A 27,816-nucleotide genomic window follows, 5' to 3' on the forward strand; every position below is an offset into this window, starting at 1 on the left:
CCGGTCCGGGGATGGCGCATGCGCAGCTTCAGATCTCGTGCCGAGATCTCGGGGGATGAGATTCAAATCTCGGCAACGAGATCTCATCCCCCGAGATCTCGGGACGAGATCTGAAGCTGCGCATGCGCCGTCCCCGGACCGGCGGCCATCTTGCCGGCGTCCATGCTCCCGGAGGCCACCGCAACATGGCAGCGCCCAGCAAGGGGTGTGCGGGGGCCTCCGGGCTGCGAAGAAACGCCGGCGGAGCTGCCGCCCCTGCACCGGAGCACAGCCCGCTGCCACCACCGCACCGCAGAGCGCCGCCCGCTGCCACCACCGCACCGCAGAGCCTCGCCCGCTGCCACCACCGCACCAGGTACCGTGCATTGCGACCATAAGATGCACCCCCCACTTTCCCCAAAAATTTTGGGGCAAAAAAGTGCGTCTTATGGTCCGAAAAATACGGTATATTGTCTGTACAAGTCCCCTCTGAAATGTAAAGTGCTGCGGAATATGTCAGCGCTATAGAAATAAAATTTATTATTATTATTATTATATCCCTTCCAGTGGACCAGGTACTGCAAAGAGCGGCACACCCGCCGAGAGTCCACAATATGTCTAACCTCATACTCCAAGTGACCCTCCACCAACACTGGAGGAACATCAGACTCGGAGTCCTCCTTGACAGACCCCACGGGTTTCAACAGAGATTTATGGAACACATTGGATATCTTTAAGGAGGCCGGGAGACGCAACCTATATGCCACCGGGTTGACTATCTCCACAATCTCATACAGACCAATGAACTTTGGTCCCATTTTAGCTGACGGTACCTTCAAGTTGATGTTACGTGTGGAAAGCCAAACCTTCTCCCCCACCTGAAACATGTGTCCCGGGGCCCTCTTTTGTCAGCAAAATATTTGTACCTCCCCTGGGCCCGAGAGATATTACACTGGACTTCAGCCCAGAGGTTTTTTAACCGTTTGATGGACCCCTCTGCCCCTGGACAACCGAAATCCACCCGTGAAAACTCCCCAAAATGAGGATTAAACCCATAATTGATTAGGAATGGGGACATGTTGGTGGACTGACTCACCCGGTTGTTAAAAGCTAATTCCGCCAAGGGTAACGCATCACACCAATCCTCCTGTCTGGCGGAGGTTAGACACCTGAGAATTTGTTCCAGGGATTGATTGGTGCGTTCCGTCTGACCATTACTCTCCGGGTGATATGCTGACGAGAAGGAGAGTGAGATGCCCAATTTCATACAGAATGCACTCCAAAATTTGGCCACAAACTGCACACCTCTGTCAGACACCACATTAAGGGGTACCCCATGCAATCGGACCACATGCTGCACGAACAACCTTGACAATGTTTCTGCTGAGGGTACTGCTGCCAAGGGAATGAAATGGGCCTGTTTTGAAAACCTATCCACCACCACCCAGATCACGGTATTGCCCCTGGAAGGTGGAAGACCGGTAATAAAATCCATGGAGAGATGAGTCCATGGCCTATCAGGAACCGATAAAGGTATGAGTTCCCCAGCCGGCCGGTTATGCGAGCTTTTGGAACGGGCACAAACTCCACAAGCAGCAATGAATTTCTTGACATCAGACCCCAGTGAAGGCCACCAAAAAACCCTGGCTACTGCCTCTCTAGTGGCTGTGATACCGGGATGAGCACTCAGCCTAGACTAATGAAAATCCTGCAGAAGTCTAGGCCACAATAAATCTGGAACAAACCATTTATCCCCCAGCCTGGTCGTCGGAGCTATGAACTGAGCCATCAAAATTTCTTGTTACAACTCTGATGAGACCCCTGCCACTACCACCCCTGGGGGAAGAATGGAGGACGGCGGCTCGGGGTTTGACACCGGGTCAAAATTTCTGGACAGGGCATCCGCTTTAACATTTTTGGACCCTGGTCGAAAAGTAATGGAGAATTGAAAGCGTGAAAAAAGTGACCAACGGGCTTGTCTAGGAGTAAGCCTCTTAGCAGATTCAAGGTATGCCAAATTTTTGTGATCCGTGATAACAGTGATAGGGTCAGCCGCCCCTTCCAAAAAGTGCCTCCATTTTTCGAATGCCAGCTTGACCGTAAGAAGTTCTCTATTGCCTACATCATAGTTTCTCTCGGCGGATGAGAACTTCTTGGAGAAGAAGGCACAGGGTTTGAGATTAGTAAGGGTGGCCGGACCTTGGGACAACACTGCCCCCACCCCTACTTCAGAAGCATCCACCTCCAAAATAAATGGTTTGGACGGGTCTGGCTGGACCAACACCGGGGCAGACATGAAACAGAGTTCCGACCAATTTTTTACATCGGTCCCCTTCTGGGTAAGATCTGCGAGCGGTTTAACCACTTGAGAGAAACCTTTAATGAATCTCCGGTAATAGTTCGCAAATCCCAAGAAGCGCTGGAGCCCCTTGAGATCATGAGGCCGAACCCAGTATGCAATCGCCAGCACCTACTTAGGGTCCATACAAAACGCCTCACAAGATACAATCAGCCCCAAAAAAGACAGTTTCTGTACGAAAAACGAACATTTTTCCAATTTAGCAAACAGGTGGTTCTCCCTGAGTCTCTGAAGAACTGTCTGTACTGTAGATCTTATAAGTGAGACTGACTGTCTGGGGAATACACCAAAATGTCATCCAAATAAATGACAACAAAACGGCCTATCAGCTCAGAAAACACAGCATTGATAAAGTTCTGGAAAATAGCGGGGGCATTAATTAACCCAAAGGGCATAACCAGGTTTTCAAAGAGTCCCTCTGATGTGAGGAACGCAGTTTTCCACTTGTCCTATTCCCGAACCCTTATCAGGTTGTAGCCCCCCCGAAGATCTAATTTGGAGAACCATTGGGCCCCAGATAACTGGTTACATAGGTCTGGGGAAGTGGATAAGTGTTCCTAACCGTTATCTTGTTAAGTTCCTGAAAGTCGAGGCACGGCCGCAAACCACCATCTTTCTTCACAAAGAAGAATCCTGCTGCCACGGGTGACATGGAAGGCCTGATATGCCCTTTGCGGAGACTCTCAGCTATGTACTCCTTCATGGCTTGGCGCTCAGGTCCAGACAAATTGAACAATTGAGCCTTAGGTAACTTGGCTCCGGGTACTAAATCAATGGCACAATCATAGGGTCTATGTGGTGGCAGCGCCTCAGCCTCACTTTCGGAAAATACATCTTCGAAATCCTTCAGGTACTCCGGAATACCTTCCAGACCGACAGACGACACAGATACGGTTTTAACAGAGTTAACAAGAGGCCCCAGGTTACAACATTTATCTTTACATCCCCATTGAGTGATCTCCCCCGTCACCCAATCAATGGTAGGATTATGGCGTTGTAGCCAAGGCATCCCCAGTACCAGTCCTGCAGGCAAGTTATCTAACACAAGACAAGTTAATTTTTCCACATGAGTGGAACCCACTTTCAGAGAAAAAAGTTCAGACCTGAAACAGATACCGTCCCGGGTAAGAGACGACGAGTTAATTGCCACAAGTTTAACAGGATCCTGAAGCCTAACTGTCCCTATCTTATTAAGAGTCATAATCCGGGCATCATTCAGGCTAACAGCAGAGCCACAGTCAACAAAGGCGGTAGTCTGAACAGGACCATCACCAAGTTCCAGTTCCACCCGAAGCACAATTTTTGCAAGTGAGGAAAAAGGTACCTGAAGGTCTGAGTAGCCTCCTCGACTACTACCCAGACCTAGTCGTTTCCCGCCACCTTGGAGGATGATGGACAGGAGGGGCAGTGCTGCTTCCAATGTCCAGATTCCCCACAATAGAAGCATAACTGCTTCTCCCGGTGGCGTCTTCTTTCCTTCTCATCACAGGTGACAGCGCTCACCTCCATAGCTACCGGAGGAGTCCGGGTCTCAACTCCACTGGAGAATAATGATGTTTCAAGTTGCAAAACACCTCTTGCCCGCAGTCTGCGATCCATGCGAACCGCTTGGGTCATGGCATCCTCCAGGGAGTCAGGTGGAGGATGGAGTGCCAGTGCATCCTTCAGACATTCACACAGGCCTCTACGGAACAGCCCCCGAAGGGCGGCATCACTCCAAGAAACCTCAGCTGCCCAACGCCTAAATTCAGAACAGAACCACTCGGCCGAGTACTTCACCTGACAGACACTCATCACCTTGTCCTCAGCAAAACACACTCTATCTGGCTCATCGTAAATAAGCCCTAGGGCCTCAAAAAATGCATCCACAGTCATTCTCTCTGGGGCAGAAGAGGAAAGAGAAAATGCCCAGGCTTGTGGGGACCCCCTAAGCAGGGACATAACCACTCCCACCCTCTGTTTCTCATCCCCAGAGGAGCGGGGTCTCAAGGAGAAAAAGAGCTTACAGCCCTCTTTAAACGCTCTAAATTCATTTTTGTCACCAGAAAACGTATCTGGTAACTTAACCGGGGATTCGGGTGGGACTAAAATGACATCTCTATTCCCCACCTGCTGAAAGCCTGCGGAAAGCACTCCCTGAACCGAGTCCGCAACCTGCCGTTGGGACTGGGCCAGAGCTTGTTGTTCCAAACTTAGCTTCTGCAGCGACTGAGTCAAGCATTTCACCTGCTCAGATAAGGCATGCATTGGGTCCATGCTGCAGAAGTGAGGAGAGAGAAAAAAAAGTTCACGGTCAGTTATAATGTCAGGAACACCACACTGCACTACCAAAGGGCAAGACAGAACGGATAGTCAAGACGTAGCCAAGAAGTCAGAAACCAGAGAAGCAGATATACAGTACAGAATCAACAGGCAAACTCACAACGGGGGACAGACCCGGATCAGAACCATATAAGCAAGCTAGAAGACAACGAACAGGCACACAGGGGTCACAACACTCGGCCAAACTCAAAAGTATAACTGACAGGGATTGGAGTTTCTCACGGCTTTAAAAAGCTCTGCCTGAACCAAAGAGAGGCCACAATAATTAAGCCCAGGGGTGCAGGTCAAAGCCTGCACTGAGCTCAAGACATTAACCCCTGATGTGCAGGTCAAAACCTGCACTGGGATCATGGCACCATCTCTTCAAATAAGCCTACCACATCAACTACTCAGTAAACTAACTTTGCCCTGTTCCCTCCTTCCAAATATTATTCTGAATCTGCACCCTACTATTCATCTGTCTCCACACCCTCCATGCACTCGATAACTGCACTTGATACTTGACTATTGCACTTAAACACATGGGCTGATGACCGGATCATGCAGCTTTATATGAAAATCCCTATTTATTATAATCGCCAGACCTAAAATAACAAGCACTTTTCACTTACTGTGTCCCCCCCATTTCCTTGTAGATTGTAAGCTTGCGAGCAGGGACCTCACTCCTAATGTCACTGTTTAAATTGTCTTAACTCGTATTGAATTTATTGTCTGTACATGTCCCTGCTTAATTGTAAAGTGCTGCAGAATATGTTGGCGCTAAATAAATAAAAATTATTATTAATTATTATTATAATCATTATTGTTTCAAAGAGCAATTACAGTTTCGTAATTACAATTATGCCTTTGTCCTGGGATATTCCTATTGATAGAATTCAGAAGTGCAAAGGAGAGCAGACGGAGGGATGTGTAGCACTGAGGAGAAGCAGGGTGCTGTTGGTAAAAACATTTTTAGTTTAAGAATAGGACCACCCATGCAGATACGTGAAGTTGTATGTACAGAGGGGCAAAGGCAGATGGAAAAAAAGACACAAAAGGTACAAGAAGTCTAATGTTGGGCTTAGTCTGTATGTTAACAGAAGATTTGATGATACTGTGTTTTGTGAGAAAACTTGTGTGATCAATATTAATGTATCCTTTTAATGTTTGTGGCTTTTTTTTTTTACTTTTGGCACAAATCAATATTGCGTTTTAAAGTGTCTCACCTTTAGGATTTTACCTTATAGCCTCGGCTTCCAAATCAGTTATGGCATTAAAGCAATGGAAAATTGAAAGGTTGAAGCCATTCCATGGCCACTGATTGGCCCCAATGATCAAGGAACATGACACACAGCACTGGCATCAAAGGAATGGCGCTGGTCCAGGAGGTAAGGATCTGTTGTTTTTTCTTATTTTATGATGAACAATTTAGCTGATAAGAAGGGGTTGTCTAGAAGTGGAGTACGCCATTGAATCTGAACTGCTCATTATCTCGCGACACGCCTTCAGACGCAATAAGGCAAAACATGAACATTTGATCTCTATCTGCACTGAAATATTGAAACTGAAGAAGGCAGCGGGCACTTTGTCTCCTTGTAACCTCTCCTCTTGCACTTTTGTCCCATTCGTTCTCTGTCTCCAGCCTGATCACATCACTTCAGATCCTCGCCTATCCAAGCAGATCTGTTGCATTGTCGAAAAGCTTAAAAAAAAAAAAAAAAAAAAAACAGGCCGACAAAAAGCACGAAAAAAAAAAAAAGGTGAACATGGCTACCGGCAATAGCCGTTCAGCTCAGGTCTCCTTCCTACCTCAGGAAAAGCAAGATGAAGATGTGACACCCAAGAAGCACGGTAAACTTACAGTGAAATATAACCGCAAAGAGCTGCAGCGCAGGATTAAACTGGAGGAGTGGATTGATGCTCAAATTCAGGAGCTCTACCAGAACCAAGTGAGTCTGAAAATAACAATATTTTTTTTATTTTTCTATTTTTTTTACAAGTCACTACTATGTTACAACTAATAGCGTATTTGTGCATATTGTATACTTTTAATGTGTTCTTCATGTTTTATTCATTATTTATCATTTTCCTTTTTTTGTATTTTTAATACATTTTATATTTTTGTTCGTTTAAACAGTTGCAATTTAATTTGGTTCAAATGGCTGAATATTTTAAAAATACGTGCGGAATATGAAAGGAAAATAAGGCTTCCCAATGATACATTGATGCAAAAACAACAGTGAGAATTTGCAGAGAAATTTTCACTTCCCTTGGAAGAATCTCAGTTCTATTTTCAAGTTATAATATATATATATATATATATATATATATATATATATATATATATATATATGTGAACAACGACAAAGCAAAGTCCAGCAATAACGTGAGCAATCCAGGATGCTGTTAAAAAATTTTTTCTTTTTATTCATAAATCCATTAAAATGCAATGGTCCAAGCAGTTCAAAACAGCAATAACGCAGGAAAGTCGTGCAAATAGGACTACGCGTTTCAGCGGTAGAACCCGCCTTCTTCACGGTCCAGAAGTTTTTAAAAAGTTATTCAAAAGTGTAAAAATATTTTTTTAAAACTGTCCAAATAAAGAACAAAAAAAGAAACAGATATTATTCCAATAAATACATCTATTTATGTAAAAAGGGTAAACCAAAAAAGTACACATATTTGGTATCGCTGCGTCTGTAACGACCCGCTCTGTAAAACTGTCCCACTAGTTAACTTCAGTGAACACCATAAAAAATAAAAAACATGGCAAAATACAATGCTTTATCATCATACCGCTGAACAAAAAGTGCAATAAAAGGCAATCAAAAGGACAAATTTAAGTAAACATGGTACTACTCAAAACGTCATCTTGTCCCGCAAAAAAACAAGCTACCATACAGCACCATCAAGAGAAAAATAAAAAAGTTATAGCTGTAAGAATAAAGTGATGCAAAAATAATAATGTTTTCTATAAAATAGTTTTATTGTGTGAAAGCGTATAAAAATATAAAAAAAAACATATAAGTCAGGTATCCCTGTAAATGTATTGACCCGACGAATGAAGTTGCGTTATCAGTTTTACCACACACGGTATGCTATAAAAAAAAAATTCCTGAATTTTTGGTTTTCGTCCATTCTACCTCCCAAAAATCGGAATAGAAAGCGATCAAAAAATATCATGTGTCTGAAAATGGTATCAATTAAAACGTCAACTCCTTCCCACAAAAAACAAGCCCTCATATGACTCTGTGGGCCAAAATATAGAAAAATTATAGCTCTTAAAATATGGGGATGCTTTGCAATAAAAGGTGTCTTTTAGTGTGTGACAGCAGCCAAACATAAAAACCCGATATAAATTTGGTATGGCTGTAATCACAGCGGCCCAAAGAATAAAGTTGCTTAATCACTTATACCACACGAGAAAGAGCGTAAAAAAATAAAGCCAATTCTTCACCTGTTTTGTTTATTCTGCCTCCCAAAGATCGCAGTAAGGGTCGGAGCACATTTATCCTGCGCTTTGCATTGAGCACTTACACCGGGGTTTCTGTGTAAATCTCAGAAATAGGTGACTCAGTCGGAACCTCTGGCCAAAGATTCCCTATAATGTGGCAGATGGAGGCACTGTGAACGCCATAGGACCTGTGATCCGGCAGTGTCCATCTTTTTAGGATTGCATAAAAGTTCTGTTGGCCACAGTTGTGTGCGCTTCTGAAAAGGACACTGCTGAACAGAGGCCAGACGGAGTCCAGAGTAAATCTGCTGCCTCATTATAGTGAATGGATCCCTCAAGGGTTTCATCTCAATCACGTCACTCAGAGATTTAGATGGAAACCCCAAAGTAAGTGCTCAGCGTAGAGAGTCGGATAAATGTGATCCCAAATGTTATGTAAAATATTCCAAATAAAAGCTGCAACTTAATCTGCAAAAAGCAAGTCCTCAATCAGATCTGTTATCAGCTAACAGAAATATAGGGGGCTTCCATGTTACTGGTAGCACAAAGGGCTCTGGAAAAGCAAAATGGCTCCTCGCCCCTCAAAAGAAATTCAGCAAATTCTGCTCTCCTAAATTCAAATGCCCCCCTCCCTTTTGAGCCCCAGTGTGTCTAAACCACATCATTCATGGGTACAAGACTCCAGAAGCATGAGCTGGCCATAATGTACTGGTCACTTCAACATACAGGTCACTACAATGGCGGTTTGCAATTTTCACTCAGCAACATCTACTGCTGCATGTTTCTGGAAAACACCCATGGAGTCAAAAGTGTCACTACACCTGTAGATAAATTCCCAAAAGGGTATAATCTCCAAAATGGAGTCATTTGAGGGGGGGGGGGTCTGCTTTTCTAGCACTTAGAGGATCTTTATATAAAGTCTGCAAACTATTCTAGGAAAATCTGTGCTCCAGAAGGCAAATAGCGCTCTGTCCCTCCCGAGTCAGTCCGTATGGCAAAGTAGTACTGTACCACATATGTGGTATTTCTACATTCAGCAGAAATTGTGGGATAAATTTTTGTGCCATTTTTACCCATTTCCCAGTATGAAAATGTAAAATTTTGGACTAACACACAATTTTGGTGATAAAAATGTAAAATTGCTTTTCTCTTCATTACCCAAAGGTATAAAATTCAATGACACATCAGTGGTGTCAATATGATCATAACCTCTAGATGAATTCATTGAAAGGTTTAGTTCGTAGAATGGGGTCACTTATGGGGGGTTCTGGTACCTCAGGGGCTCTGCCAATGTGACATGGCACCCTCAAACCAGTGCAACAAAATCTGCACTGTAATATGGCGCTACTTCCCTTCTGAGCTTTGCAGTGTGCCTCAAAAGTAGTTTTCGACCATGTATGGGGTATCAGTGAACTCATAAGATATTGCACAACAAATTTTGGAGTCGATTTTCACCTGTTACCCTTGTTAAAATTCAAAATTTGGGGTTAAAAAAACATTTTTTGGGGAAAAATTTGTTTGTTTTTTTTATTTTCACAGCTCAACGTTTAACCTTCTGTGAAGAACATGGAGTTTCAAGGTGCTTACCATACATCTACATAAGTTCCCTTAGGGGTCTAGTTTCCAAAATGGTGTCACTTGTGGGGATTTCCACTGTTTAGGCACATCAGGGGCTCTCCTAATGAGACATTGGGTCTGCTAATTGTTCTAGCAAATTTTACATTCTAAAAGTCAAATGTTGCTTCTTCCCTTCCGAACCCTGCCGTGCGCCCAAACAGTGTTTTTCCCCCACATAGGGTATCGGCATGCTCAGGAGAAATTGCACAACAAATTGTATGGTGCAATTTCTCCAGTTACCCTTATGAAAATGGAAACTTTCAAGCTAAAATAACATTTTTGTGGGAAAGATGTGATTTTTTTTATTTTCACGGCTCAACGTTATAAATAGTGATGAGCAAATTTGTTCGGAAAACGATCGCCACACTTAAATTCGGCACAAATATGGCAAATTCAGATTAGTCATCAGAAATACAAGCAAAATTTTATAAAATTGGGAAAAATCGGTGACATTCGGTAAAAGTGCGGGAAAATATGTGCGTTGCCACAAAAGTATTTTCAGCACTTTAGCAACAATAATGGTGGTGTACAGTATAATGAAGGTGTATGCAGAGCACACATAAAGGAACGGTGTTCTTGTAAATAGTCATTTATTTTCCTAGCGTTATGTGTGCACATTGCGGATAGCCAATCAGGGCGCTGGAAACACCCACAATGTCCAGACACAACGGCTTTTGTCATTGGCTGCTGAAATCACATGTACCACTCCATATTAATAGCGGACATCTTGTTTTAGCGCCATTTTGACACTGTAATAGCACAGAGAGGCTGCTCCTGACGCTCCTGACTGTAAACAGCAAAATTTTAGCTAGTTAGTTTAGGCGGTTGTATATCAGTCAGGTAGTATAGCTAGATAATGTCCAGTGTGGCTGTAAAATTTACCTACCAGCACTTTTTTTTTGGCCATTACTGAGGTCCACAGACAAAGCCAGCAGGGCACATGTCCTACAAGTGTGTTGTGCACTGCTTCTATTGTGCTCCATGCACGAGTATAGCGTTCTAATTAATATTTTTTCTCTAGCTAAATGTGAAATAGCCTGCCATATCTCACCTTGTCATTTAGTGCTGTGGTGATATGAACCTGTTTGCAGACCTAAAGCGCATTGAAAAAAATTCTAATTTTTTCTGTTGCTAAATGTGTAACAGCCTGCTGTATCCCACCTTCTCATTTTGTGGCGGTGATATGAACCTATCTGCAAAGAAAATCCAGAGGTAATTTTAATGCAGCCCAATCAGTATGACAGAAACGTTTCGGTCCCACATGTACCTTCATCAGTCCGACGCTTAAAGGAGAAGAAAAAGGAGGTGATGCCACGTTGGTGCAGGCAGGACTCTCCCTCCTTCATATATTCTTTGCAATTGTGTGTAGGGCTCTTCTGACCCACACCTACCTGTCCATCCTAAAGGCATGCTGTAAACAATTTAATGTATGCTCACCTCCTATTTCTTCTTCTTTAAGCAGTTGGACTGACCAAGGTCCATGTGGGCCTGAAACGTTTCTGTCATATTGATTGGACTGCATTAAAATTAGCTCTGAATTTTCATATTAAGTTGAGTGACATTTTCTATTTTCTTTATATACTGGCCTGGGAACCTACTTGTGCACCACTACACGGTTGTGCTACAATTCATACCATGAACCTGTCTGCAGACCTAAAGAGCATTTTTTAAAAATTCTATTTTTTTCTGTTGCTGAATGTGATACAGCCCACCGTATCCCACATTGTCATGTTGTGGTTGTGATATGAACCTGTCTGCAGAACTACTGCACATTATAAAAAATTATAATATTTTATTGTAAGCAGGGATCCTCATGTACCTCCTCTCTCCTTGATGCTGTTCACCTGTGTCACCCTGATGTTTTACTATTGTGTGCACTGTAATGTATTTGTCATGCATTGTGCTTTAGCTTAGTAAGTCTTGCAGGAGCATAGAGGGATTAGAATAGAGGGGGCACAGTAGAGATAGTGTTAGGCATCAGGTTCCTGTCGCTGCACAGCAGGAATACTGAGTCTAGCATTCGGTAGTCTCCCATTCCTCTTCGGCCGCAAAGGAGCCTGCTCAGCAGACTCGTCGATCCCGGTGCTCTGCTCAAACCAGCTCTATGGGTATGGTTGCTGCTGCCACCTCTGGTCCAGCTATAGCAATGCATGCTGGTCAGCAGCGAGCCATTCCAGGAACTAAGTCCTCCTATTGGTCCACTGAGCATGCCCGTGGGACGATCTCTCATTAGAGATTGGAGGTCACATGCTCAGGTCCTTCTCCAGCTCGGATTGGACCATCAGAAAGGTCAGGAAGGTCCCGGAAGGACGCAGCTATAGAAGGTTCGCATGGCTGCTCGGCCATGCGCTAGTATAGACTGCATTATCAGACTATGAGGAGTGAGTGTTGTATGCAGGTATGAATGTCTCTGGTGAATGACTCATTAAGAAACCCCTACCCTTGGTACGCATGTGTTGTGCAGCCTAGCCTGTTAAGCGCCCAGGCTTAGGTGTAGTTAGGACAGAGTCTGAGACAGGCATCAGTGTCCACCGGTGGCTCAGCACGCCACGGTGCACGTGCTCGACACTCCATAGTCAGCGTCTATAGTGGTGTCCGCAGGTGCGACGCTGCGCGCTCAGAAGGTCTAGAAGGACTCTTACCCCGTTTCCATGGGGCAGAGTTCTGTGACTGCTTTCTGTGCGCTCTGTGGCCAGGTCCTGTGAGCTAAACAGGCACCGGCATTTATGTTCTGCGGTAGCGCGGCTCTGTGAGTTAACGGAGTTCGCTTCTGTTCACACTGGGTGACGTTAACCCACGTGTGACCCTTTGTACACTGCTTTATACTTCCGCCATTACTAAGCAGCAGTTTACCACCTCTGCACGTTGGCCCCGGGCTGCGAAGGCACCTTACTATTATTTTATTATTTGATGCGTTCCGCCAGCCCTAACAGATAGAGCATAGAATAGATAGAAGCGTTACTTAGATACAGGCAGCATAGGGGTTACCCAGATGGGAGGAGCAACAGAGCAAAGCAGCACAGTGCAGAGGGGCATAGGACAGATATTTCCTGGTTCTTTCAGACACCCGGTCACTAGGCAGGACGTGTGAGTAGAGTATTACAGGCCATGGGGATAAAGCTGTTCAGTAAGGGGCCCCGGGCTGAGAATCATGCAGGTGGTCACTAGGGATGAGCGAGTACTGTAGCATTCGGACTCGCTGTACTCGTTACGAGTACCTCCTAATACTTGGGTACTCGTAACGAGTACCGAGTCCAATATAAGTCTATGGGAAATGCAATTAATGGGCGGGGACTGTGATGGACTGGGCGGGGACTCTGCAAAGACTGTGCCAGGCTATGCGGGACTGTGCTGGCCTGTGCGGAGACTGTGCCAGGCTATGCGGGACTGTGCCGGGCTGTGCCGGGACTGTGCCAGGCTGTGCGGGACAGTGCTGGCCTGTGCGAAGACTGTGCCGGGCTATGCGGGACTGTGATGGCCTGTGCGACGACTGTGCCGTGCTGTGCAGGACTGTGCAGGGCTTTGCAGGTACTGTGCGGGACTGTGGTGGGCCGTGCTGGGCTGTGCGGGGACAGTGTGGGACTATGCTGGGCTGTGTAGGACTGTGGTGGGCCGTGCTGGGCTGTGCGGGGACTGTGCGGGGACTGTGCCGTGCTGTGCGGGGACTGTGCGGGGACTGTGCCGGGACTGTGCGGGCTGTTGCGAATATTGCGAGGCGAGTAGTGAAATACTCGCGAGGATTTGAGTACCGCATTACTCGCCGAGTACCGAATCCTCACGAGTATGCTCACTCATCCCTAGTGGTCACCAGCTTATACAGAACCATTCAAAGGAAGGATCCAAAGCTGTCGGCTGGGATTAGGAGGCAGCTGAGTCTGTGATCCCGCCACCCTATGACTCGCAGCCAGACCAGGGAAAGGGCAGGAAGCTGGTGGGCCTGGAGCACAAGTGGGACAGAGATTGTTCCATAAACAGATGGGACACAGATTGTCTAGGGATATAGTTGAGCTTGCTGAGAAAGGGAAGCTGATGAAGAAGATAGAGTCTGTCCAGATGACAGTGAAAGATAATAAGATGTCTCTGTGTTTGACTTGTGTTACCTATGAGATAAATGCGATGCTGTCTAGTAAAATTAAGCTGTTGGAAAAACACCTCATCTCTGAAGTGATTTGTGGAGCTAATGAATACGGAGCCGACATAGCAGCAGCTGAGGGGAACCTGACAGAGCCTGTGAGTGTGTTGTGGTGCATGCTGCACTTGCAGTACAAGGGACTTTATCTTTTCATGTACAAGGTGCTGGGGTGCTCACATGCATCCATTCCTGTTTCTTCAGGTGCACTGCAAATTTCTTCTCTTTCTGTAACACAAAGAGATACTTCTGCTCTAAGAACTATTCACCTTTCTTAATGATTTTAAATGTAGCTAACCTCTCTTCTAGATTTTGCAACTTTTTCTCTAACAGGGACACAAGCTTGCATTTCTGGCATGTAAAGTTTGGCTTTTCCACTGGTAAGTCTGTAAACGTGTAGCAAGAAATGCAGCTCACCAAATGGCTCCTGGCCTTTTCCATGTTCTTATTGTTAATGAGATATGAAAGCGGTGAAAAACATGCCAAACGTGCGGTTTACTAATGTCCTCCTTTTAGCACCAATGGCCAAAATCCACCTGCTGTTGATTTGCACATTTTGTCTCCCAAAGCTCGCAGTATTGCTTGCAGCATATTTATTCTGCACCCTGCTCTTAGTGCTTACACATGGGTATAAATCTCTGAAATACATGATTTAGATTTTACCCCTGGTGGAAGATTCCATATGAGGCAGATGGAGGCACTGTGAACACCGTCTGGCCTATGATCTGGCGGTGTATGTCTTTTCAGATGCGCATGAAAGCCAGGTCCGCCACAGTATTGTGCACTTTTGAAAAGAACACTGCTGAGCAGAGGCCAGCCAGAGTCCAGAGTAACTCTGCTGCGTCATTATAATAAATGGATCCCTCTGGGGATCATCTGTCACATCATTTGGAGATTTAAATGTAAACCACAATATAAGTGCTCAGCATAGAGTGCAGGATAAATGCAATCCTAAATGTTAGGTAAAATGTTCACAATAAAAGCTTCAACTCAATCCACAAAAGATGCAAATTCCCACTCGGGTCCATCATCTGTTATTGGAAATATAGGGGCTTCCACATTACTGGTAGTACAAAGACTCTGGAAAAGTGTTGTGGCTCCTCACCACCGAAAAGAAATCCAGAGAATTCTACACTCCCAATTGGCATATTCAGGAGAAATTGCATAACATATTTTAATGTACATTTTCTCCTATTACTCCTTCTGAAAATTAAAAACAGGGATAAAGCATCATTTTAGTGGTTATAATGGTAATTTTTTATTTACTCAGCCCAATGCTATGCAAGTCTGTGAATTGTCTGACATTTAAAATGATCACTACATCACTAGATGAATTTCTCAAGGAGGTCCAGTTTCCAAAATGAAGTCACTTGAGCAAATCAGGGGCTATTTAACTGTGACATGGCGTTTGCTAGCTAATTTTGCACTCCAAGAGTCAAATGGTACTCTTTCCCATCCGAGTCCTGCCGTCCGCCCAAGTAGTAGTTTTCCACAACATATGCGGTATCGGTGTAGAATTGCTCAACAAATTTTAGGGCCCATCTTTCCCTGTTATTTTTGTGAAAATAAAAAATGTGGAGCAAAAGCAATATCTTTTTATTGATTTTTTTTTGTTTTCACATCTCAATGTCATAAAATTCTATGAAGTACCTGGAGTTGAAGGTGCTCACCACACATAGATAAATCCTTTGAGGGGTATAGTTTCCAAAATCAGGTCAATTGTTGGGGTTTCCACTGTTTAGGCACATGAGGGGCTCTGCAAACGGACATGGCGTCTGCTAATTATTCCAGCCAATTTTGCGTTTCAAAGTCAAATGGCGCTCCTTCCCTTCCAAGCCCTGCCATGTGAACAGACAGTAGTTTTAAATGTTTTTAAAATAAAACAACATTTTTGTGGGGAAAAGTAAAATTTTCAATTTTTCTTTCCAAATAGATTTAATTTCTATGACGCACCTGATGGGTTAATAAACTTATTGCATGTTGTTTTTCAAGAACTTTGAGGGGTGCAGTTTTTAAAATGATGTCACTTTTAGATATTTTCTGTCACATAGACCCTCACAACCACTTCAAATGTGATGTAGTCCATAAAAAATGGTTTTATAAATTTTGTTAGAAAAGCAAGAAATTGCTGATCAACGTTTAACCCTTCTAACTTCATAACAAAAAAGTTAAAAAATGGTGCAAATGTAAAGTAGACATGTAGTAACTGATATTTATTAACTATTTTATGTGACATAAGTCAGATTTACATGCAGAAAACTAAAAGTTTGAAAATTGCTAAGTTTTTTGTCAAATTTCCAGATATTTTCACAAATAAATGCAAAAAATATCAACCTACAGTACTAACATAAAGTAACTAACATAAAGTACAATGTGTCATGAAAAAAGTTTATCAGAATCACTGGTGTCACGATTCCTCTGCTCAGAGTGTCTATGTCACGAAGTGGCCCTGTGTCACACGACCCAACAATCGGTTGGTCACTAAACAGTAAAAGAAACAAGGGAACACTGGGGAAACAATTATAATGGTGGGCCCTGCGATAGGGAACGGGGAAATGGACACCTCCTGCGCTCTCCTGAGGATGTGCCCTGCTCTTAGTAGCGTCCTTATACAGGTTCTTTCAACCTGTCACCGAGCAGGATACCTTAGCCCTCGCTTGCCCTGCACCTATCCTTAAGTAGGGAATTGGTAAGTGAAGACACTGGTCCCACTGCTGCACTAATACAACACAAGGTAAGGGCTTGACAGACAGCAAAAGGAACACAAACCACACTTAGCTTTCTCTGCTACAATGCACCGCAAAGCAGAGTAAGGCACCAGATAGCAGCATTCAGCTGAAACACCACTGCACCAACAACCTCCTGTCTTCAGTACGGTTGGTATCCAAAAGAACCTGTATAACCAACAGTCTGCTGATGCATCAGGTAAACATTTAAAGGAAGGTGGAAGTGGTCACCACCTGCATCAGCAAACTCACCAGCAATGTAATTACACTAGCGACCACCGGGGGGAAAACTGATATTAACCCCCAATGGCCTGAAAGGAAAAAAGTTTTAATGTGAGAATCCAGGTCTGCCACGGATCCAAAAATGGATCATGACAGTACCTCTCTCTCATTGAGGGGCCTCTGGACCCTCAACACTGTACCTCACCTGAAAGCAACCTATGGTGAGGACGCCTCAATCTTCCAGAGTTCACCTCGGCAGTCACCTGACTCTCAGGTTTATGGCAATCATGGACTGATGGAAGTGACAATAACGTTTGCTCTGGAGGTGCTACAAATCTCCAGAGTGCCGACCTGGGGAATGAGTTGCATACGGGCATTACTGGGGGTAACTCCAGCTGGTAAGTCTCTGGGCCGAGAATGGCAGACATCCGATACAGCCCTATTACCTGAGAACTCCAGGCCCCAGCAGCCCACTTTCACCGGATATTTTTGGTGGACACCCATACGTATTCATTCACACACAGGTCTGGACCTGAACGCTTATTGCCATGCATACGTTTGCCACAAGATGGCGAACTATTCACAGAACAAACAACAGAGGTGTCCCCCTGTGTCATCACACTCAAGCCTTCACAATGTTCAGAAGGAACCACCACCCTCCTCTGATCCCTCCTCCTAAGATGACTCTGACACTCAGGGTTAGCTTGTGGTGAGGGTTGAGACTTGCCCCTACTTCCTGGCAGCACCTCTGCTGCCCCAACTGGAGAAGGGGACAGTTGTAGAAAGACAGCAGAGACAGTAGCCCTCGGGCAGCAGCCCTCACACGACTGATTCCAGCTGGCTACTTCCCTGGACCGCCAATCTATGATCGGGTTGTGTCTTTTCAACCAAGGGAGGCCTAAAATAATGAGTGATGGCATTCCCCCCAAACGTAGCATGACAGGGACTTCTCATGATGAGTCCCTATATGCAGATGTATATCATCTACGACTTTGGTCAACCTCCCCTGGCTAAGTGGGACAGAGTCAATGGCCTGGATGCATAAGGGTTTTGTTAGCATCCTACACCTCAGGCCATGGGTCTGGACAAAGAGAGCATCCACCAGATTGACACCTGCTCCACTGTCCACAAGCACCGCTATACTCTCTGCTACCCCGCCAACCACCACTTCAGCAGGTAAGGCTGGTTTCACATTAGCGCTTTTTAAGCGCACGCACGGCCGGGGGTAGCTCCTCCCCCGAGCCGGCTCTCTGCCCGGCGTGCCCGCCCCTTGCTTGTAGCGCCGCCTCCTAGCGCACAGCGGCGCCTGCGATCGGCGCACCCTATCTTTAGCATAGGGTGCGCAGATCGTGCGCAGGCCGTGCGCTAGTTGCGCTTTGACCTGCGCTGCGCAATTTTGACGCTGCGCCGTGCGCGCCAAAATCCGAAAAGTTTGATTTTGGCGCGCACGGCGCACCGTCAAAAGTGCGCAGCGCAGGTCAAAGCGCAACTAGCGCACGGCCTGCGCACGATCTGCGCACCCTATGCTAAAGATAGGGTGCGCCGATCGCAGGCGCCGCTGTGCGCTAGGAGGCGGCGCTACAAGCAAGGGGCGGGCACGCCGGGCAGAGAGCCGACTCGGGGGCGGAGCTACCCCCGGCCGTGCGTGCGCTTAAAAAGCGCTAATGTGAAACCACCCTAAGGTACACTAAGGAGAAAAAATGGAGGAAATGTACACTCCCTGGTCGCCGCCCTCCTCATGACCAGGGGGACGCGGCTTCTTAGATGGTACAGATATTTTGGAGCAAGCTGGGCAGACACCGATGAAATGACCAGTCTGCCCACAGTAAAAACATGCCCCTACACCATGATGAATGACAGGCAACACAGTTTGGGAACTAACTCCTCCCATCTGCATCGGCTCGTCCATGAGCACCAATGTGTCCTCCACCTTAGCAAGGACCACCGGGGGCACATTTTGTGTACTGCCACCTGATAAAGACGGTGTCTACCATCAAAACGCGTTGTGGATTAAAGATAATCACCCTCATCTTGTGTCCTGTGCACTCCAGTTAGGTTGGAAAGACCTATTCAAATTGCTGCCATTGACAGGACACCAAAACACCATTACTTCAGAACTTAGTCCAGCTGGTAACGGTAGAATTCAAACTTCGAGTGCGAACTCTTCACTCTGAGTCCATCTCCTGCTATGTGTTGGATAATATACTTGCTGGGTTGGTTTTGGGATTTCCATGGCTGCATATCTATAATCCTGTTATTGATTGGTGTCGGAAGTATATTGTGAAATGGAGTTCCTACTGTCTTAAGAAATGTCTTAGCTCTGTATAAATTTGCTCCACTAGTGTGGAGGGTCTGCCGGCTTACCTGAAAGACTTCGGAGATGTGTTCTCGGAGAAAGATGCTGAGATACTACTGTTCCATTGTCCTTATGATTGTGCTATAAATCATTTTCCTAATGCCAAATTGCCTAAAGCTTGGCTGTATAATTTGTCGGGACCTGAACGAACCACTATGAAGGAATATGTGCATGAAAGTTTACGGAAGGGTCATATCCGTATTTCCTCCTTGACTATAGCTGCGGGGCTCTTTTTTATGAAAAAGAAAGATGGTGGCCTCCGTCCTTGCCTTGATTTCCATGAACTGAACAAAATTACAGTTAAGAATACTTACTCGCTTCCACTTATCCCTGACCTTTATAATCAGCTTATGGGGGCGAAATGGTTTTCTAAGCTTGATCTTAGAGGGGCATATAAGCTGATATGTGTCTGGGAGGGTGAAAACGGCGGTTTTTAACGTCGGAGGGTTTATTTGAAAATCTTGTCATGCCTTTTGGGTTAACCAATGCACCTGCAGTCTTTCAGAACTTCATGAATGACATTTTCTCTGATATTATTGGAAGGTTTATTGTGGTATACCTGGACGACATTCTAATTTTTTCACCTGATCTGAATTCTCACTATGAGAACTTTTGATTTTTTTTTACAGAAATTCAGGGAAAATTCTTTGTTTGCTAAATTGGAGAAATTTACTTTTTCTGATCAGGAAATATCGTTCCTGGGGTTCATTGTGTCAGCTGAAGGGTTTAAAATGGACCCTGAGAAGGTGCAAGCTATAATTGATTGGGTTCAACCTCGTGATCTGAAAGCTTTCCAACGATCCTTAGGGTTCGATAAATACTACAGAAAGTTTATTAAGGGTTTTTCTCAGGTAGTGAAACCCCTTACTGACCTCACACGAAAGGGGGCGAATATTAAGGGTTGGTCGTTGGATGCTGTTGGCTCCTTTGATAAATTAAAGGAGTGCTTCATGTCCGCTCCAGTTTTGAATCAACCTGATGTCTAGAAACCATTCATCATAGAGGTGGATGCCTCATACGTTGGGGTAGGAGCTGTTTTGTCTCAAGGTTCCAAAACTCTGACCAACTTGAGTCCATGTGCATTTTTCTCCAGGAAATTTCCATCTGCTGAGAGAAATTATGATGTGGGGAATTGCGAGCTGCTCACAGTCAATTTTGAAGAATGGAGACATTTTTTGGAGGGAGCTATTCATGCTGTTACTGTTGTTGACAGATCATAAAAATGTAGCCTATATTGAATCTGCTAAATATTTAACCCCTAGACAGTCCAGCTTGTCCTTAATTTTCTCTAGATTCAATTTTTCCGTCACGTTTAGGCTGTGGTCTAAGAATGTTAGGGCTGACACTTTGTCACGCAGCCTTTAATTGTGATTTCTATGGTATCCTCAGAATTGGAACATGAAATTAGTGAGGTGCAGTCGTTGGCCCCATCCACTACTCTATTGCAGGAATTTCATGACTCCGTCCTAAGTGGTCACCCAAGAGTCACTGCTACACAGAAAACTGTTGCTAGACTCTTTTGGTGGCCATCCATGGTTAACGACGTTAAGGATTTTGTATTCGCTTGTGAGATTTGTGCACAAGGTAAAGTCTGTCATAACCTGCCGACCGGGGAATTGGCTCCATTGCCTATTCCACAAAGACCATGGACTCATTTGTCCATGGACTTCTTTATGGATTTGCTTTTATCTGGTGGAAAAACGTTAATTTGGTTGGTGGTTGACAGATGCAGTAAACAGGCTCATTTTGTTCCGTTATCAGGGTTACTTAATGCTGAAACACTTTCCAGGTTATTTATCAATCATGTGGTGATATTGCATGGCATTCCTTTAAACACTGTATCTGATAGGGGGGGTGAAATTTGTCTCTAAATTCTGGAGGGCATTTTGTAGGAAACTGGGGATTGATTTGTCTTTTTCCTCTGCTTATCACCCTGATACAAACGGTCAGACAGAGAGGACAAATCAATCGATAGAACAAATTTTAAAATGTTTTGTGGCTGCTCAGCAGGAGGACTGGTCCTCATTTTTGCCCCTTGCTGAGTTTGCCTTAAGCAACCATGAGCAAAGCTCCAAAAAAACGACAAAAAGTCCAAAAAAGGGATTAGATAAAATATATGTATTTTACTATTGCACTACAAAAGACAATTGACCGGTACAAGAGGAATAAGGAAGGGGACAATGAAGTGTGGCATATCCATAACCACATGGGTATAAAGCAAGGGGTGCTGGGCCAATTACAGCCTATGTAGCTTATATATTGTTTGACATGGTATAACAAATCATACCATCAGGTAAGAAATAATCTATACAATAGACTCTCACTAAATCAAATAAGCATCACATGTTGAATATCTATATATGGTCAGATGCCGACGTCATAATAGAAGTGAAAGTGAAAGATTATACCTGATGGGCAGCAGCCAGAGGCTTCCTTGTGTCCAGACACCCCCTGAGGAAACAACAAAATATCTTGTGAAACGCGCGTCGGGGAACGCAGTCACAGAACAGGCAATTACCTTGGGTAATTAACCTTTTATTTCTTCTAGTTATGTAGCGGTCTTTGCATATGTGCATACATATTCACTATTGCCACCGTGGTGGGGTTCATTTTTTGAGGACACTCATTGCAGCTCATGTTTATATGGTTGGCTATGTGAGCCACCTTACACTGAGTAGATCAGCTGTTTGATGTGTGCTAAACCATTCAGTCACCATTGGTTTAATATAGTAATTTTTGCTCTGCTCTGCTACTATGCTTGTAGTCTGTGGCCAGTAGTCTTGTGGATCATGTATATCCATACATATTATTTGACTTATAAAATATTTTACTGTAAATTTTACTATTTATGTAATTGAAGGATTTTTTTGCATTAATAAATATTTTCATTGTATATTGTAAACTCATTCTTTCTCCGTATCTTTTGTTATGTATTTCTGAGTTTTTATACGTGAAATTTTGCTATTTTTGTGCTGGTTCCTCTATATATTTTATCTAATCCCTTTTTTTGGACTTTTTGTCATTTTTTTGGAGCTTTGCTCACGGTTGCTATATATATTTGCGATTAGTCCATATTTTTCTCCATTTTGCCAGCTGATATTACCACCAACATATTAATGTATTAATGTATTATTTTAATTGTTATGCTGACAATGGTCATTAGCATTCTAATGTACTGAGTTTGCCTTTAACAGTATGGTCAATCAGTCCACTGGAATCTCTCCTTTCTTTTGCATTTATGTTTTTCATTCTCATTTTGGTGAATTCTCTAGGATGAGTACCGGATGCGCTGGAGTAGAGGTGACCATTCAGAAACTTAGGGATGTTTGGGGGGAGGGTCAGAGGAATATTGGAGTGGCTCAGTTTCGGCAAAAACGTAAGGCCGATAGGAAACATTTGGCGGGTTCCACTTTCAAAGTTGGGGATAAAGTTTGGTTATCGTCCAAGAATATAAGGTTAAAAGTACCTTCGGTAAAGTTGGGCCCAAAATTCATTGGCCCGTATGAGATTGTAGAGGTAGTAAATCCAGTTGCCTTTAGACTAAAGCTTCCATAGTCCCTTCGTGTCCTCAAAGTTTTTCTCAAATCCCTGTTAAAGAAGTTTGTTCCTTCTGTGTTGTCTGTTTCTTCCCCTCCTCCTCCAGTCTTTGTTGAAGGAGGTTTGGAGTGCGAGGTGCATAAAATTGTGGATTCTCGGAGAGTCCAAAATTCCCTCCAATATCTTGTTCCCAGGAGGGAATACGGGACCTGAGGAGAGATCCTGGGTTTCAGCTTATTCAGTGAAGGCTGATCGTTTGGTCAGAGCTTTTCACCGTAGGTTTCCTTGGAAACCTGAGGGTCTGGTTGTCCCCCTTGAAGATGGGGTACTGTCACAATTCATCTGCTTAGAGTGTCTGGGACTCAGTGATGGACAGCTCTATCATCCTATCCTGTGCTGGGGCATGCTGAGCTGTCGGTGCTTTGATTGACAGCTCCGTTGTCCTATCTCACTGGAAGGTGCAGAGATTTCCACAGGTGCTCCATGTTCTTGGTAATTGCCCTGCTATTTAGGTGAGCTGCCTGGCCCAGATCATTGCCAGTCAAAAGCTTGTTCTAATCTTGTCCTCTCTGGTGTGTTCACCTGATCCCTGTGCTGTAAGTTCTTCTGCTGCTGACCTTTAGACCGTGTTCAGACTACCTGTTTGTCATTACCCCTTTGCATCTGATATTCTTCTGCTGACCTTTGGACCGTGTTCAGACTACCCGTTTGTTATTGCCCCATTGCATCTGATATTCTGCTGCTGACTTTTGACTGTGTTCAGACTACCCATTTGTCATTGCCCCTTTGCATCTGATATTCTGCTGCTGACCTTTGGACCATGTTCAGACTACCCATTTGTTATTGCCCCATGCTTATCCGCTATTCTGACCCTAGGATGTGACCTGTCTTATGATTTCGTATTTTCCCTTGGTTTACTACATGATCTTATGGTATTGACCCCGTCAACGTCTGAGTGCGCTGATTCACGGCCTGTCAAATGGTATTATATGACCTTTGTATGGCATTATTGTTTGTGCATTATAAAGAAGTATTATGTGGGCGCCATATGGTAGAATTATTTGTACACTTTGTGGAGGTATTATTTGTTTGCCTGAATAAATATTATGAGTGCATCATTATGGTGCAGAGAAGGGACCCAATTTTGTAAATCTTAATCCTGACTATGAGAAATATATGAAATTAATAAATATTGGTCGACCCAAACACTATAATTTTAAATGTGTTTATGCTTGAAAGGTGTATATGAATAGATGCTATTTTTTATTGATTTTGTCATTTTGTGAAATTATACCTATGCAATCTAATTTTTCTGCCAAGGCTTCAATTTAGTCCCAAGTCCAAATTACTTTATGCATTTTTCAACTTTGCTCTTTCCTATCTGAGCACTACAAATTAGAGTGTTTTTTTAGCCGTTTTACTTCCTCATTACTATTATTTTGCAAAGTCAATGAAACTGAAGTCAGTGCAAAAATCAGATAAAACTCAGATGATTATTGCTCAGTTTACTACTCAAAAGGTGTTGTAGTCATGTGGTAGCATAGATAGTTTAACATAGGCAGAAGCAAATCTAGATTTTCCTTGTTTTCCTGCATCCGGGGAGAAAATTCAGCCTAGCGCTTAAGCAGTTTGAGTAGTATAGTAGTCATATGACCGCTCATAAGCAATTTGCTTTCTTACAGTCATGTGCTGACAGGTTTTTCTTCCTCATTCTCTCAATGTTCAGTGATAAACTACAGCCTCTACTTCAATGAGAGAAGCGTGAAGATAAGCTAGTTGTCATGTGACTGTAAGTATGAAAATCGCATTGGTGGCCATGTATTGACTGCTTGAACCATCAAGTAAAGCAAAATCCTAGCAGTCAGGCTATTACACGCTGTTAAGATTTGGCATGCTATAGTGCTTAATTTTATAATTAATGCTCCTAATAGTAATCCTTAACTTTTGAGACGCTAGAATACCTTATCAACAGAGCCATGTATCACTTCATCTGAAAAGTTATGGATTGTTACATATGTACAGGATAAGAACCAATAACAGCAAAGTAATACATCACCAGAATCACCAACATTCAGAAACTGATCACCACATCCACCATAAGTAAAGGAATACATTACCAGAACCATCATCAGAACATTTATTCATAACCAGAACCATCAACAGTACATTAAAACACCACCAGAATCACCATCAGTATGTGAATACATCACAAGGACCACTATCAATACATGAATACATTACCAGAAACACCATCAGTACATGAATACATCACTAGAAAAGCTACCAGTACAGAAATACAGCATAACAACCACCATCAGTACAGGAATACATCACCATTGTGGAGACACAGGGGGTCGACGGGCACCCTGGTATGCTAGCCGAAACCGCGTGAATTGGGTATCATCCCATCGAATGCCCACTCTCCTTTTAACGTGGGCACAACGCTACTCAGACAACACAGGCTGATGGTAAAACAATGTGGTAATACTTTATTGAACCACAAAACAGGCAGATAACACGTAGAACAGTCCCAGCACAGTACCCAAGATGGTGCACATTACAGAGTCTCACCCTTCAGCTGACTTGCTGGGATAATAGCAGCAGTTCCTTCAGATCTTCCATGGCCAATTACCCCACCTGTGAAATGCACACAAGAGGAGGTAACGACAAGCGTAGGAAGATGACAGTCCATTCAGGTACAAGGGCCAGTTGACCGGATGGTCACAACCTGGCTTCATCTTCCATGGCCGACTACCCCACCTTTGACATGCACAGAGAGAAGGTAACAACAAGCTTACGAAGATGACAGTCCATTGAGGCAAAAAGTCAGTTCACCGGAGGGTCACAACCTGGCTTCACACATCATTAACATGGAGCCAGGTATTTGGTGGGTCCCAATTCTGGCTTTCTCTAAACATATCCATAGGTTCCAGGTGACCAGATTGTCCCAACCTAGTTTTCACAAAGGTATCCATAGTTTAGCGATGGTCAATGAAGCAGATCTGTATTCTTCTAGCTGAGGCTGAGGTCCCGTAAGCTGGCATCCTGTAGAATGATAAATCTGTCAGACAATCCGCGGTCAGGGCTGGCAGCACAGGTTAGATGCACGTAACTGAGCTCAGGAGCAGAGAGAACAGATAGGATGTGTAAACAAGCCGGGTCACTGAAGGGAGACAAAATATGGAGGAATGCATAAACAAGATATCAGGAGCCAACGTTTGGGCGAAGAGTGGTGGGAGGAGCTGCAGACTGGCCATGCTCCTAAAGCCAAATGCAAACCCTATTCAGACACAGCAGTGCTAAGGAGTTCTGCAAAAGGCAAAACTCAACGAGCCAGTCTGACATGAGAAGAAGTCACACAGTGACCATGATGAGTAGGGCAACGCTGAGGAGGTATGCGAGTTACCAACGTGACAAATATAACACCAGAACCTACATATGTACAGGAATACATCAATAAGCTTAGTACAGTGATCAATTGCTATGTAAGGGCATTGTATGAGCCTGCAACTCTCAGTATGTTCTTAACAATGGCAAGAAAATACTGGAAGTTGTTGTTAACAGCCATCATCAGATTGCGGATCATACATGAACCACAGTACTGATGACATGCAGGTAGCATCTCAAATAAACCTTTACATCCAGGTACCTTTTAGGTGACATCTCTTATTGAGTCATTCTCTTTATTTTCTTCTCCATCTTGTCCAGACGCCATGACAAATTTTCTCCACAGCTCCTCATTGCAGACTTCTATCTTCTCTGGTCTTGTGCAGCACGTCCCAACTCAATACCCTTAAAAATAATAGTGTCATTATAATGCTCCTGTAAGACTCACCTGGTGAGTCCACAAAGCCTCAGATACGTAATGGCATATGGATCCCGGGCATTTGTGCAGCAAATAGGAAGGTATTTGGAGAGGGTGGGCTCAGCATGCTGGAGACTAAAGGAACACAGTAGCAGTTGAAGGTGGACATGTTAAGTTTAACCCCTTCACGACCTTTGACGCCACGTAGGCGTCATGAAAAGTCGTGCCAGAGCGACCCATGACGCCTTTGTGGCGTCATGACTTTAAAGCCCCCCTGCGGATCGGGTGACCTAGGTCACTGAAAGGTCACCCGACCCGCAGATACAGTGGGCTCTTCACCACAGGGGGCGTGGCTTCGCCCCCACGTGGCTACGATCGCTCTGATTGGCTGTTAAAAGTGAAACAGCCAATCAGAGCGATAGTAATATTTCATCAATGAAAACTGATGAAATATTACAATCCAGCCATGGCCGATGCTGCAGTAGCATCGGACATGGCTGGAGACCGTGATCCGACCCCCCCACCGGCTCACGGGGCCGATCGGCCCCCGATACCTACTGACGGTGGCAATGTGCCGCCGCCGTCATCATCGGCTGCCCTCCTCCTTCTCTGTGCTCCCTCCACCTTCCGACCCCCCCTCACCCCCCCGGTACCTCCGATGTCCCTCTCTGCCTCCCGGTGTCCCGCGGTCCTGCTTCATGGGCGCCGCCATCTTGAAAATGGCGGGCTCATGCGCAGTCCGCACGCCGGCTGCAATTTCCCTTCATTCTATTTTGATCACTGTGAACAACTCTCACAGTGATCAAAATAGAATGAAAGGTAAATAAACCCCCTGTTTATCACCCCCATAGGCAGGATCAACTAATAAAATAAAGAAATTATTTTTATTTTTATTTTTCCATTAGGGTTAGGGTTAGGGTTGGAAAGAGGGTTAGGGTTAGAAAGAGGGTTAGGGTGAGGGTTGGAAAGAGGGTTAGGGTTGGAAAGAGGGTTAGGGTTGGATAGAGGGTTAGGGTTGGAATTAGGGTTAGGGATGGAATTAGGGTTAGAGTGGAATTAGGGTTAGGGTTGGAATTAGGGTTAGGGTTATAACTAGGGTTAGGGTTGGAATTAGGGTTAGGGATAGGGTTAGGGGTGTGTTGGGGTTAGGGTTATGGTTAGGGTTGGGATTAGGGTTAGGGATGTGTTGGGGTTAGGGATATGATTAGGGGTGTGTTGGGGTTAGGGTTGGAGTTAGAATTGAGGGGTTTCCAGTGTTTAGGCACATCAGGGGGTCTCCAAACGCGACATGGTGCAACCATTGATACCAGCAAAATTTGCGTTCAAAAAGT

At 44.4% G+C, this 27,816-nt stretch overlaps 1 protein-coding gene across 1 annotated transcript in view; it reads left to right on the plus strand.

The window, feature by feature from the left end:
* Positions 1 to 6,187: 6,187 nt before the first annotated feature.
* Positions 6,188 to 27,816, plus strand: part of PPP1R14D (protein phosphatase 1 regulatory inhibitor subunit 14D) — a 56,266-nt gene continuing 34,637 nt past the window's right edge. The window contains exon 1 of the mRNA XM_073566690.1: positions 6,188 to 6,588. Within this exon, the coding sequence (XP_073422791.1) occupies positions 6,406 to 6,588 (183 nt within the window). The 5' untranslated portion in view covers positions 6,188 to 6,405. The remainder of the gene's footprint in view (positions 6,589 to 27,816) is intronic.

This window comes from Dendrobates tinctorius, unplaced genomic scaffold (assembly GCF_039654945.1).
Source record: "Dendrobates tinctorius isolate UK_male_01 unplaced genomic scaffold, ASM3965494v1 ptg000019l, whole genome shotgun sequence".
NCBI classification, from domain to species: Eukaryota; Metazoa; Chordata; class Amphibia; order Anura; family Dendrobatidae; genus Dendrobates; species Dendrobates tinctorius.